Source organism: Lutra lutra, chromosome 8 (genome assembly GCF_902655055.1).
Source record: "Lutra lutra chromosome 8, mLutLut1.2, whole genome shotgun sequence".
Taxonomy (NCBI): domain Eukaryota; kingdom Metazoa; phylum Chordata; class Mammalia; order Carnivora; family Mustelidae; genus Lutra; species Lutra lutra.
Genome location: NC_062285.1, coordinates 57,538,764 through 57,552,869, shown reverse-complemented (window position 1 = coordinate 57,552,869; position 14,106 = coordinate 57,538,764). Strand labels below are relative to the sequence as shown.

The 14,106-nt window shown below is 38.2% G+C and overlaps 1 protein-coding gene across 6 annotated transcripts in view; it reads left to right on the top strand.

The window, feature by feature from the left end:
- ATF1 (activating transcription factor 1) overlaps positions 1 to 13,516 on the top strand; it is an 87,518-nt gene extending 74,002 nt beyond the window's left edge. For all 6 annotated transcript variants that reach the window (XM_047741038.1, XM_047741040.1, XM_047741039.1 and 3 more), the window contains 3 exons: positions 2,665 to 2,847; positions 2,933 to 3,092; positions 11,889 to 13,516. In XM_047741038.1, the coding sequence (XP_047596994.1) occupies positions 2,665 to 2,847; positions 2,933 to 3,092; positions 11,889 to 12,033 (488 nt within the window). In that variant the 3' untranslated portion in view covers positions 12,034 to 13,516. The remainder of the gene's footprint in view (positions 1 to 2,664; positions 2,848 to 2,932; positions 3,093 to 11,888) is intronic.
- Positions 13,517 to 14,106: the final 590 nt, after the last annotated feature.

Below are 14,106 nucleotides of genomic sequence, written 5' to 3'. Positions count from 1 at the left end.
CATCTGGCGCCACAGACTTTCTTGCCATTTCTCCAGCACATGCAGCTTGTTTCTGCCTCAGGCCATTCAGGCTCATCCTCCCCCTGCCTGGCACGTTCTTCTCCCAGAGCCTCACAGGACTTGCATCCTCGCCCCTGCTCCACTTAAGTGTCACTTCCTCAGAGACCACTCTTTAAAATTCGCTCTTTGGTTAGCTTTCTTAGCATGTTAAAAATAATCATAAAAAAGTATATATTAGTTTTTTAATCCTAGATTATATAGAATTATCAGCTCATTTATGATCTGTTCTCAAGGATAAATTCTTGAGGGACAAGAATTTTGTCTTGTTCACAACTGTGATCACCAGGCATAGAGCGCCTGGTGCACAGTAGGCTTTCAGTGATGTTTGTTATGAATAAATACTTAAAGAATATATAAAAAAGGACCACAATGAGGACACATAAGAGACTGAGAACAGTGGTTGCAAGGAAGGATACCTGGGAGCAAGATCAGAGGCGGTTGAGAAGTTCACTTTCAAACAAAAGAAGTTCACTTTTAAATAAAACTTTTTTTTTTTTGCTGTATACATGCATTATGGTTTTCAAAAAAATTTTTCTTAAAGCAGCATATTAGCAAAATTATATGTTAATATGGCTTATTCTAAAACAAAATTAGAAATTATGAAAACTATATAGAAACTTAGGCTAATATTGTATATGATTGAAATAAGTACAGTACCAACTAGTATTTAAGACAGCATGACCCAATAGAACTTCCTTGATGATGAACGTGTTCTGTATCTGCATTGGCCAGTACAGTAGCCGCTAAGCCAGTGTAACTACTGAGCACTTGAAATGTGGCTGGTGAGACTGAGGAACTGAATTTTTTTATCTTGTTTTTTTTAGTTAATTTAAGTCACCACTGTGGCTGATGGCTACTGTATCAGTGCAGATTTAGAGTAAACTCAACCAGGTAAATACATAGGTTAAACAAAAACAGGAAGGGGACGCCTGTGGGGGGGCTCAGTCAGTTAAGCATCTGCCTTCCGCTCAGGTCATGATCTTGGGGTCCTGGGATCGGGCCACGTTGGGCTTTGTGTTCATGGGGACTCTGCTTCTCTCTGTCCCTTTGCCCCTCCCCCCACTCATGCGTGCTCTCTGTCTCTGAAATAAATTCTTTTAAAAAAATAGGAAGATATGTTACCAAAAAATGTTACAGTTCTGTATCATCGCATATACTTAACATCACAAGATATAGGTCTATACGTGTGTATGGATACACATATTTTGGTATGTATTAATATATCAGTCTATGTGAACCTAGGAAAAGATTAGGAAGGATGTACACCAAAAATAATGGTTACCTCCGGAAGAGGGTATGGGGTGGCCAGTGGAATAAACAGAGATTGGGGGTTTTACTTTTTATTTATAATGAGTGTTACAGAAATGGAGATTGCAAATAATTGCTAATATAAATTTAAACCTCTGTATCTAAACACTGCCATTACTTCTAGTCATATAAATTAAGGTATATGGGAGCATTGGTTGTGTGCCTGTGGGTGAGGGATACTTAGAAACTCCTGAAAGAAATTATTTTTACTTAAAATGAACAAATCCAGACAAGTGTGCTTTGGCTTTCTGATAGCCAAAGTGTAAAAGAAAAAAATCCAATAATAGTCTGATAAGAGGGTACAGAGATGAGGCATTAAATTCTAAAAGGGATTTATTTTTAAGATTTTATTTATTTGTCAGAAAGCTAGCAAAGCAGGGGGAGCAGCAGGCAGAGGGAGAAGCAAGCTCCCCGCTGAGCAGAGAGCCCGATGCAGGACTCTATCCCAAGACCCTGGGATCATGACCTGAGCTGAAAGCAGACACTTAACCAACTGAGCCACCCAGGCGCCCTCTAAAGGGGATTTATTGTGTGGAATTGTATAATGCTAAAATGTTTTCTATTCGGTCAAACCTTTTGGTATTTAAGGTTTGAGAGGAAAGCATTAACATAAGTAAAATTTATTGAAAAATGCCTGGGGGGCACACAAAAATGTGGTCTGTATATGGGCTTTCTCATGACCACCTTCCTGGTTCACTAGGAAGTGACTTGAATAGATTACATTTTTAAAATATCACTTATGTAAATAACAATACTTTTTAAACAGTGGTTACCACAGGACATCAGAGCTCAGAAACAGTATGAAGATTTTTGTTTTCTTTGTGTAACCTTTAATCCTATTTAAAATTTTTCCATAGGCACAGTTTAATCTATTCAGAAATATTTTTGAGCTTATTTGAATAAAAATCACAAGCTATGTTAATGTTTCCTTCTACTTATTTTTCCTTTAAAAGTTAGCCATTGGTACCCTCTCCTAATGCACCAGAACTGCTGTGACCACAGTGGGAATTAGTGTGCAATGCTTCATGGAGACCAAGATGTGTTTTAACTAATCAGTTATATTGTATAGTTTGAGACTAAATTTAAGATTAGTGCATCTAAACTATAACATTTTATGGAGAAATGCCATTTTATTTCCTTTACATATAGTTCACTCAGAGTAGTCGACAAGTAGCAAGTGGAACTGCATGCAAACCTGTTTTAATAAATAGTGGTGTTTGGGTTTTTTTTCACCAATCCTTTGCAATTAGTGTGTTGTCTAGCCTTACAATAGCTATGTTCTCTCTTTGGTTAAAGTTGCCATTGCCCCAAATGGAGCCTTACAACTGGCCAGTCCAGGCACAGATGGAGTACAGGGACTTCAGACATTAACCATGACAAATTCAGGCAGTACTCAGCAAGGTACAACAATTCTCCAGTATGCACAGACCTCTGATGGACAGCAGATACTTGTGCCCAGCAACCAGGTAGTTGTACAAAGTAAGTATGCTTAAGTGTCTGTGGAGAACTTCCCAACATCCTTTCAAAGACACTTAGGCATTAACTCATTCTTCTGACCGCACAGCTGCGACGGGAGATATGCAGACATACCAGATCCGAACCACGCCTTCAGCCACTTCGCTGCCGCAGACTGTGGTGATGACGTCTCCTGTGACTCTTACGTCTCAGACAACCAAGACGGATGACCCCCAGCTGAAAAGAGAAATAAGGTTGATGAAAAACAGGTAGGTGGTAAAATTGTACTGCCAGAATGGGTAATGTTTTTGTAAATCTCAAAATATAACCATGGGTTAACTGCAAGTGTGTATTAAAAATGAGAGAGGTGGAAAAAAAAAATGAGAGAGGTGTGGGGTGCCTGGCTGGCTCAGTCGGTGGATCACATGACTCTTAATCTTGGGGTTGTGAGTTTGAGCCCCACATTGGGCATAGAAAAAGAGAGATGTTTATATCAGCTTTTTTCTTTTTTTTTTCTTTTTTTTTTTTTACTGAGTTTTATGTCTAGTTTATTTCCAGTTTATTATGTCTAGTTTATTTCCAGTGGATTGGTATGTCCCATTGCTCAGTCTCCTTATGTAATATATTGGTTTTTTTAATAGTACTGTTAAGCAAACTTTTCAAACAATAACTTTGTTCTTGTCGGGCTGACAAAACTTAAATGAAAGTAATAATTCACTGCTTGCCATTGACAGCAAGAAGAGGGAAGAATTCCTACAAAAACTGACGAACACAGAAATGCTCCTTAAAAATGAAATTCACCCATGAATATATAGAAGTGATTTAACCTCCAGAAATACTTTCTTTTTAAACATATTTTATTTTTAAGGTATTTTATTTATTTATTTGAGAGAGAGAGAGATAGCAAGAGAGCATGAGCAGGGAGGAGAGGGAGAAGCAGGCTCCCTGCTGAGCAGGGAGGTAGACATGGGGTGCACACCGGGGTGCATGCGGGATGCGGGGCTTGATCCAGGACTCTGGGATCGTGACCTGAGCTGAAGGCAGATGCTTAATGACTGAGCCCTGCAGGCACTGCTCACTTTAAATGTATTTTAAACATAGCTTTATGAGCTATATGTACATCACCCATGAAAAACCACCAGTTCTTTGAGGAAAGGGGTATAATGGGTAGCCTTCTGCAGTGAGTACAAGGGGGGAAAAAAAAGAAAAAGGATACCAGTAAACTATATTAGGAACCAAAAAGGGTAAATACCCAGGAATAAAATAATTTTTTAAAAATTACAGTAAGGGGGTGCCTGGGTGGTTCAGTGGGTTAAAGCCTCTGCCTTCGGCTCAGGTCATGGTCCCGGGGTCCTGGGATTGAGCCCCGCATGAGGCTCTCTGCTCAGCGGGAGCCTGCTTCGTCCTCTCTCTCTGCCTGCCTCTCTGCCTACTTGTGATCTCTGTCAAATAAATAAAATCTTTAAAAAAGAAAAAAGAAAAGAAAAATTACAGTAGGATTCTGTTTTCAGCTCCTCACCAGTAAGTTAAGACAGCTAAAATAAAAGGATGATTTTCTAAAGCAATAAAAATTATCATAAAAGGATGGGAGAGACGCATTTAATTACTTCAGGATAAAAGTTTCTTTACTAAAAACTAAGAGCAGGCATCATTGTAAATGAACTTGTTAACATAGCAGGGACTCTCTGTTGTTTTTGGAGGTTCCAACAAATCCCCTAAGACAAGGAACTGAAGTAAGTTATGTAAATACTAGAGGAAATTGTGGTTTTTTTGTTGATATGATTGTGTACCTAGGAAACCCAAAAGACTTTTTAAAAATTACTAGAATGAGACTTCTCTTTCTGACAGTATGACCTAGGCTATGTAATATTTTTAAAAGCTTGGTGAAACATAAAAATCACCCTTTTCAATGATTGAATGAGCCTACAGGAAAGTAAAATATCTGTTGAGGTTAGGAGTGAACCAGAAGCACAAGACCGTGAGGTTAATAAGCACTGAAGCAGCCCCTGTAAATTCTGTGATAAATTCAAATCTTTGTGATTGCTACAGCTTTGGTACTCAGAGGGGACCAGGGATAAAGCCTGTGGTCTGTGTAGGCTGGGACACTGGATCACAGATTCTTCTTCATGAAGTCAGTCAGCACCCAAGAAGTGCTCTACCGAACACAGGGGTTCTAAAATTGACCCTTGGGGCGCTGGGTGGCTCAGTGGGTTAAAGCCTCTGCCTTCGGCCCAGGTCGTGATCCCGGGGTCCTGGGATCGAGCCCCACATCGGGCTCTCTGCTCGGAGGGAGCCTGCTTCCTCCTCTCTCTCTGCCTGCCTCTCTGCCTACTTGTGATCTCTGTCAAATAAATAGATAAAATCTTTAAAAAATAAAAAAATAAAAAATAAAATTGACCCTTGAACAACATAGGGATTGGGGCACTGACCCCTCACAGCTGAAAATTCATGTATAACTTTTGACTCCCCCAAAGCTTAGCCTCCTGTTGACCGGAATCCTTACTGAAATAGTCAACACGTATTTTATATGTTGTATGTATTATATGCTGTATTCTTACAATAAGCTGCAGAAAAAGTGTTATTACGAAAACATAAGGAAGAGAAAATACATTTATGGTACTATATTTATTGGAAAATTTTGCATATAAATAGCCTCACATAGTTGAAATCTGTGTTGTTCAAGAGTCAGCTGTCATTTAAAGATGGGTCCATAGTGCTCCCAACTTTTTAGAAAAAGGCAGTCTCAACACAGGCTTTAACAAATTCCCGTACATTGAGTTCCAACAAATACAAGTTGAAAAACTACAGATTACCCAAGGAATTAGGCCTCCATCATTATATGTGCCAACACCTTTATGTAATTTTCACAGAAATCTTTGAGGTTTATGTATTATTTCCAATGTTTTTTGAGACGAGGAAGCGGAGGCTTAGGTTACTTTATTTGCCCACGGTTAGACTACTTAATAAGTGGTAGAGGTAAGAGTTCATGAACACATGACTCCAAGTTTCAGAGTCCAAAGACTTAGATACCACACACTACCTACTTTTCAGGAGCTAGAGTCAGCAGAAAGAGCACAGAAGAATGAGTTATGTAAAGTATTCAGTTATCTATTATATTCGAAGCAGAAAAAAGGGATGTCATTGAAAATCATCAAAAATTAAGAGGCTATAAAAATGATAAAAATTGGGAAAGATAAAACTTATTAGTAGCAAATATATATTCATCTGCTTAGAATATCGAGGATAGTCATCCTCAAGAAGAAAAAGAAATGATTCTTTTCAACATTGTCTTTGAAATCTTTGACAGTTTAGTAAAACCGTAAAAGGATTGGTGGGGGGGAGCTACAAAGATTTAAATGAAAGAAATGAAACCTCTTTTTTATATAATTGCCTATTTTTTAAAATGGACTTACAAAAATATCATTAGAAGTAATGAATTTGTAAGATTGCTAATGTAAAGCCCATTTTCAAAAACCACATTTCTTTACATCAGCAGTGGCTTGATAAATAAGTATTAAAAAGATATCATTTATGTTACCAATAAAATTCCCAAGAATAAATCTAACAGAAGATGTCCAGGATGTTTATGAAAAATACTGTATAGCTTTTCTGAAACACATTAAGGAAGATTTAAATAAATGTAGAAGTAAATACTGTGTCCATAGATGTGGAAACTCAGTATCATGAAGATGACTGTTTTTCCCCCAGTTGATCCATAGATGCAGTGCAGCTGCACTCAAACCCCAGATAAGTTGTTTGAAGAACTTCACAAGAGATAACTAAAATTTGTAGAAGAGTAGAGGGCCACGAACAGCCAAAATATTTCCAGGCAAGAATAAGGTGAGGAGATACCAAGTTTTATTTAAAGCTGTGGTAATTGAAACAATGTGATACTGGCATTGAGAAAAACAAAATGACCAAAGAAATAGCTCAAAAATAGGTACATGGACACACGAAACCCTGATATGATAGGACAGATTATTGAGGGAAGGAGGGACTCCTCAGTAAATGGTACTAGGATTATTGATACGTGAAAAAATACTGGATTATTTTCTCACACCATACACAAAAATCACTGTGTATGGATTAACAACGCAAATATGAAAGGTGACATTTTGAAAATTTTCAGTGAGAATATATAATCTTAATGGTTTCAGGAATAGGGAAGGATGCCTTAAAATACTTCACACCCCCTCCCATACCCAACCATCATTAACATAAAAGATTAGTGAATCTTCATTAATAATTTCTGTTCATTAGAAGATGGGGTAAAAATATAAGCTTCAACCCTATAGAGGATATATGTAGCAGATCTAACCCCCAAAAAGATTTTTTTTTTTTTTTTGACAGAGAGATCACAAGCAGGCAGAGAGAGAGGAGGAAGCAGGCTCCCCGAGAGAGCAGAGAGCCCGATGCGGGGCTCGATCCCAGGACTCCGAGATCATGACCTGAGCCGAAGGCAGCGGCTTAACCCACTGAGCCACCCAGGCGCCCCCCAAAAAGATTTTCTTTGAAAAAATAAAAATATCGGGGCACCTGGGTGGCTCAGTGGGTTAAGCCTCTGCCTTCGGCTCAGGTCATGATTTCAGGGTCCTGGGATGGAGTCCCGCATCGGGCTCTCCACTCAGCGGAGAACCTGCTTCCTCCTCTATCTCTCTCTCTGCCTACTTGTGATCTCTCTCTCTGTGAAATAAATAAAATCTTTAAAAAAAAATCTTCTAAATTAATAAGTACAACCCAATAGAAGATGAATAGGCCTTTCTCAGAAAACACAAGTGGTTAATCATATGAAAGATTGCTTGCCCTTATCAGCAATTAAAGAAGTGCAAATTAGTACTATGTACTTAGATATCATTTATCCCCACCCAACTGACAAAAATCTTAAAGTCTAACCAGAAATTGGCAAGGTATTGGAACAGTGGAACTCAGAGACTGCTTATGGAGTGAGAATTAGTATGGCCACTTTGAAATTAATTGGCTTTACCTTGTATGGTTGACCTGGATATGCTCTGCGATTTAGCTGTTTTACTCTGTACGTGTGACTGAGAGAAACTGTTGTGGGAAGTGTGCATAAGAATGTTCACACAGCAAAAATCAGGAAACCACCGAAATACTCATCAGTAACAGAACAGCTACCTAAACTGTGGTTGTGTTTATACAGTGGGATAGTGTTCATTTGTATTGACTGAGTGAACGATCACTTTAACATGAATAAATATTAGAAAGATAAAGTTGAGGGCGCCTGGGTGGCTCAGTTGGTTGAGCAACTGCCTTCGGCTCAGGTCATGATCCTGGAGTCCCGGGATCGAGTCCCGCATCGGGCTCCCAGCTCCACGGGGAGTCTGCTTCTCCCTCTGACCTCCTCGCTCATGCTCTCTCTCACTGTCTCTCTCTCTCTCAAATAAATAAATAAAATGTTAAAAAAAAAAAAAAGAAAAAGTTGAGGGAAAACAAGTTGTAGTTTTAGAAAAGCAGTTTTCTAAATTAAGTTTCTAAAATAAGTTTAGAAAATAAGCACAGAGGGTTCTTCAACAGTATAGATCAAATTTTCTCTTGGTTAAGTTCGGTGTTGGGTTTACATATATTCGTTTTGTCATTACGCTTTATAACTTACATCTACAACACATATAGTCTTTTGTATGTATACCAATCCATAATAAATTGTAAAACCACAGGGATTATAAAGAAATTATTAAGTTTTTTATAAGGAAATTATTAAGTTAAGTGAATTAACATCTTAAAATATAATGGGAAGTAATGTTCACATTAGTGACAAATCATAAAATACTTAGTAAATTCAATAGGAAAGGCATAGGATCCACATTTTTAAAATGTATTGAGAGCTAAAACAGTTGGAACATAGAGAAAATATCAGTGTTCTTTGATGAGGACTATTAAAATACCAGTTCTTCCAAAATTCACATATAATTTTATTGTGATTCAAATTAGAATCTGTAGATATCCATGGAATTGGACAAAATAAGATGAAAGTTTACATGGAAGAAAAAAGTATGCAAGAAAGGTCAAGAACGGGGGCTCCTGGGTGGCTCAGTCAGTTAAGCATCTGCCTTCAGCTCAGGTCATGATACCAGGGTCCTAGAATCAAGCTCCACATTGGGCTTTCTGCTCAGTGAGGAGCCTGCTTCTCCTTCTGCCTGCCACTCCTGTACTCTGTGTCAAATAAATAAAATCTTTGGGGAAAAAAAAAAAAAAGAATGGTCAAGAACGTTGGGGCGCCTGGGTGACTCAGTGGGTTAAAGCCTCTGCCTTCGGCTCAGGTCATGGTCCCGGGGTCCTGGGATCGAGCCCCACATCGGGCTCTCTGCTGGGCGGGGAGCCTGCTTTCCCCTCTCTTTCTGCCTGCTTCTCTGCCTACTTGTGATCTCTGTGAAATAAAATCTTTAACAAAAGAAAAAGAAAAAAGAAAAGAAAGAGGTTACTTGTCCTGTTAGGCATTGAAACATACTCTCTAAAGCCACCATAATCAAAACTTGGTATAAGTGGGGCACCTGGGTGGAAAAAAACAAAACGGAAAAAAAAAACCCACAAACCACAAATTTACATAAACAAAGGGCAGACAGTAATATTAGCAAACAGGGTAGAGCCCAGAAATAGCTTTTCGTGTTAGTTAAGTATAACACTAGTTCTAAAGGATAGTTTATTTAATAAACGTTAGCTGAGGGGCTCTTGGGTGGCTCAGTGGGTTAAAGCCTCTGCCTTTGGCTCAGGTCATGGTCCCGGGGTCCTGGGATCAAGACCCGTGTTGGGCTCTTCACTTGGTGGGGAGCCTGCTTCCTCCTCTCTCTCTGCCTGCCTTTCTGCCTATTTGTGATCTTGGTCTGTCAAATAAATAAATAAAATCTTAAAAAAAAAATAAAATAAAATAAATGTTAGCTGACAAAGCTCCACATCTGAAAGAAAAGTAAACTGGACTCCTGTCTTCTATCACATACAAAAGTCATTCCAGATGGATTAAAGATTTCATGGTGGAAAATTAAGCTATAGAATCTTCAAAATTAAGAGAAGAAGATACAGTATATGGAATTTTAATCTAAACCAAGAAAAAGACTAAAAAAGAAACATTTATGGTTTAAGATATAAAAATGTGGGGCGCCTGGGTGGCTCAGTGGGTTAAGCCGCTGCCTTCGGCTCAGGTCATGGTCTCGGAGTCCTGGGATCGAGCCCCGCATCGGGCTCTCTGCTCTCTCGGGGAGCCTGCTTCCTCCTCTCTCTCTGCCTGCCTCTCTGCCTGCTTGTGATCTCTGTCAAAAAAAAAAAAAAAAAGATATAAAAATGTGAGAAATCAAAGGGCAGATTAGAAGCACAGATAACAGGGGGGTGCCTGAGCAGTTGGTTAAGCATCTGACTCTTGGTTTCAGCCTGGAACCTGATCACAAGGTGTGAGATCAAGCCCGAGGTTGAGCTCTGTGCTCAGTTCTGAGTTTGCTTAAGACCCTCTCTCCCTCTGCCCCCTCCCCGCATGTGCACGCACATGGGCAGGCATGGTCTCATTCTCTCAAACAAATAAATCCTTTTTTATTTATTTATTTATTATTGTTATTTTAAAGATTTTATTTATTTACATGACAGAGATCTCAAGTAGGCAGAGAGAGAGAGAGAGCAGGCTCCCCACTAAGCAGAGAACCCGACGCGGGGGTCGATCCCAGGACCCCGGGATCACGACCCAAGCCGAAGGCAAAGGCAAAGCCACCCAGGTGCCCCATAAATCCTTTTTAAAAAAGATAAAGGATTAATATGTATAATGCAGAGAGAGAGTGTTAGGTTGTTTGTAATTTCTCATCGTAAAACAAGGTATGAATGGAAAAAGGGGGTATGAATACGCAGTTTACATAAGCAATCCAAAATATGTTCAGTCTCACTAGTAGTAGTTAGGGAAATGAAAATGAATTAACAATGAAATATCCACATGGCAGAGATCTCAACCAACATAGAAATATTAAAACTGTATGTGTAGAAAAGCAAGTTGCAAATAATACCTGCATTATATAGTATAGAAAAATACTCAAAATATTTTTTTAATACTACATGTATGTAATATTCTAGGAGGGGCCTGGTGGCTCAGTCAGTTAAGTGTCTGCCTTCAGCTCAGGTCATGATTCCAGAGTCCTGGGATGGAGCCCCGTGTCGGGCTCCCTGCTGAGCAGGGAGTCTGCTTCTTCCCCATTCCCCTGCATGTGCTCTCTGTCTCAAATAAAGTCTTTTTTAAAAAAAAATATTCTAAAAGGACATGTACAAAGCTGAGTGTAAAGCACTGTTTGTAATTAAAACCCAAATAAAAATTAAAGAAACTGTGTAAAAGTTAACTGAAGGACCCATAAATTTTGCTCCTTGGTATTTATCCAGGAAAAATAGGACATCTGTTCACAAAGAGACAGACATAAGCATAGCAGCTTAAAACTAGAAACAGCCCAAATAATCGATAAACTGTGGTGATCGTTGCACAGTGGAATACACCATCAACAGTATGGTAAAAACCACCGCGCAGCAACATCGATGAGCCTCAAAAATACGAGTGAAGGACACCAGGGACACCTGGGTGGCTCAGCTGGTTAAGCGTCTGCCTTCCGCTCAGGTCATGATTCCAGGGTCCTGGGAATTGAGCCCCGCATTGGGCTCCCTGCTCAGTGGGAAGCCTGCTTCTCTGCCTGCCTGCCGCTCCCCCTCCTTATGAGTGCTCGCTCCGACAAATAAAATCTTTTAGAAAAAAAAAAAAAAAAAAAAAAGGACCAGACACAGACTATATTCTGTAGGAGGCTGTAGAATAGGAAAAGCTTCATCTGTGGTGATAAAAATCAGAACAGTAGTTGTCTGGGGAGAGGACTGACCAGGAATGGGCCTGTGGGAGCTTTCTGAGACAACAGAGATGTTCTGTCTTGATAAGTGGGTTATACAGGTACATGCCTTGGCCAAATGGAATGAATTCTGCACCTAAGATCAGTGTATTTCGGTGTCTGTAGATGACCAGGGAGGATTACCGAGGTGCATTTACCATTTAAAGAATGTGAACTTCTTTTCTAACACTGGTTTTTAATGCTTATATTTAGAGAAGCTGCTCGAGAATGTCGCAGAAAGAAGAAAGAATATGTGAAATGCCTGGAAAATCGAGTCGCGGTCTTGGAAAATCAAAACAAAACTCTAATAGAAGAATTAAAAACTTTGAAGGATCTTTATTCCCATAAAAGTGTTTAAGAAAGAAAATATTTTTGCAGACTTGCCTAAAAATTAGATGGGTTTTTCTTTTTAGTGGAGTTTATAAATTAAAAGGTCAAAAATGAAGCTTTTTATTTAGGCTTTTGCAACTCAAAGATAAATATCTTATGCAAGAGATGTGGTGACGGAAGATAAAACGGAAAATGACCTCAAGGAAGTTACTGGCACAACTGGAAACTCTAAATATTAAACCTACTCAACAAACAGGAAATGAACTTTCACCAGTTTGAATTTTCTAAATACCAAGAATTCAGAAATGGCAGATAAGATGAAATCTGGTAAACTGATTTTTAAAATAAATCAGTTTACCCTGTAGGTTTGCCTTTCTTATTGTTTCTTAAATTTCTTTTCAATTGTGTGTGCGTGTATCTGTTTTATTTCTGCCAATAAATTCTAAATTACAAATAGAAAAGCTAATACATAACTAAATATATAAATTATGTGTTCTGATTATGTATACTTGTTCTATTGTCAAATCTTTTAAATGGGTTTTTTAAAGTTTGTTTTTTGAACTTGAGAGGGGTTTTGAGACTTGCTTAGGTGAACTATTTTTGAGGCTTTGTCCTAAAAGGCATCTAAGATACATGAATGGAGTGTGGTGATTTTGTAACATTTTTTTTTATCAGATTGGAAAGTGAACTTCTGTTTAAAAGTTTGATACTTTTAAATAGCTTGTTTTTTTGGTTACTCTGGGAATGGAGATTTTCTACAAATATATAATAAATTGTTTTTTGATTCTGTATTCTGTATGCAGTTGAATATACATTACTTATTCTGTTGTGCTTTAATAGAATGGAATGTTTACAGGCCCTTAAGATGATATTAGAGTATTTTTAAAAAATCTTCTGAAGATGCATACCAAAGTTTTCCAAGAGGATTTTATAACCAATTTAATGTAAGGTTTATCAGATTCTAAAATAGTATGGTTATTAAGGCAATTTTATGTTAGAGTCTATTTTGTAATGTAGTGAATGGTACATTTCTAAGAAAAGTGACTGCCAATATATTTTTATAGCTAATCTTTATAAATTCTAAAGTTGAGTTTTTAATGATTATTTTAAATGTTTATATAGTTTGTTTAGTAAAAAAAAAAATATTTTGCATCTCAAAGTATCATTTTTATATAATGAAAAGTTTCCAGATTGGCTAATATTTGAATTGCAAGTTTTGTATGCAGTTTTATCCAAAGCTCAAGAATGCCCATCAGTACACCAGTGTTTAACCTCTGTACTCCAGTCCGTATACACTTTTGAAACTGTACTGCAAAACTATTGTGCGCTTCTTATACAATATGTATCATATTGTCTGTGAAATTAAAGGATATTTGATAAAATTAAGTTTGCTGAATGTAAAATACATTGCTTGATATGTGAACAACAAGCTTCCTGATAGCCATTCTGTTAATTATACTAACTATAGTACCTTTCTAGTTTTAAAATGAGAATAAATTTAAAATTCTGGTTTAAGAGAGGATATCTTTATATATTTGATTCAGTCAGAACCAGTTCTAAAAGTGGCTAAATTTTTTGTTCTGCAAGTTTTTATTAGGACATGGTTAACAAGCCTATTATGTAGAAACCTTAATTGACAAATTTGTACAATTTTTTTTTTTTAAAGATTTTATTTATTTATTTGTCAGGGAGCGAGAGAGCGAAAACAGGCAGACAGAGTGGCAGGCAGAGGCAGAGGGAGAAGCAGGCTCCCCGCCCAGCAAGGAGCCCGATGTGGGACTCGATCCCAGGACGCTGGGATCATGACCCGAGCCGAAGGCAGCCGCTCAACCAACTGAGCCACCCAGGCGCCCCCAAATTTATGCAATCTTAATGAAAATTTTCATTAACAGTATTTTAAAAATTGGGGCTCTGTTGATCAGGCAGCAGTTTGTGAAAAAAAGAGTTGATCACCCGTGGGGTCACTTACATCACTTACTGTTTGGTATAAAGCCAAGAGGAGGTCTGGGCTCAATGTGTTACATCAAGAGAATTTTAAAAGATAATATAGGGTAGATGTAATGCTTGGCTGTCCCAGGGATTGTTCAGCTCTTAATGCCTT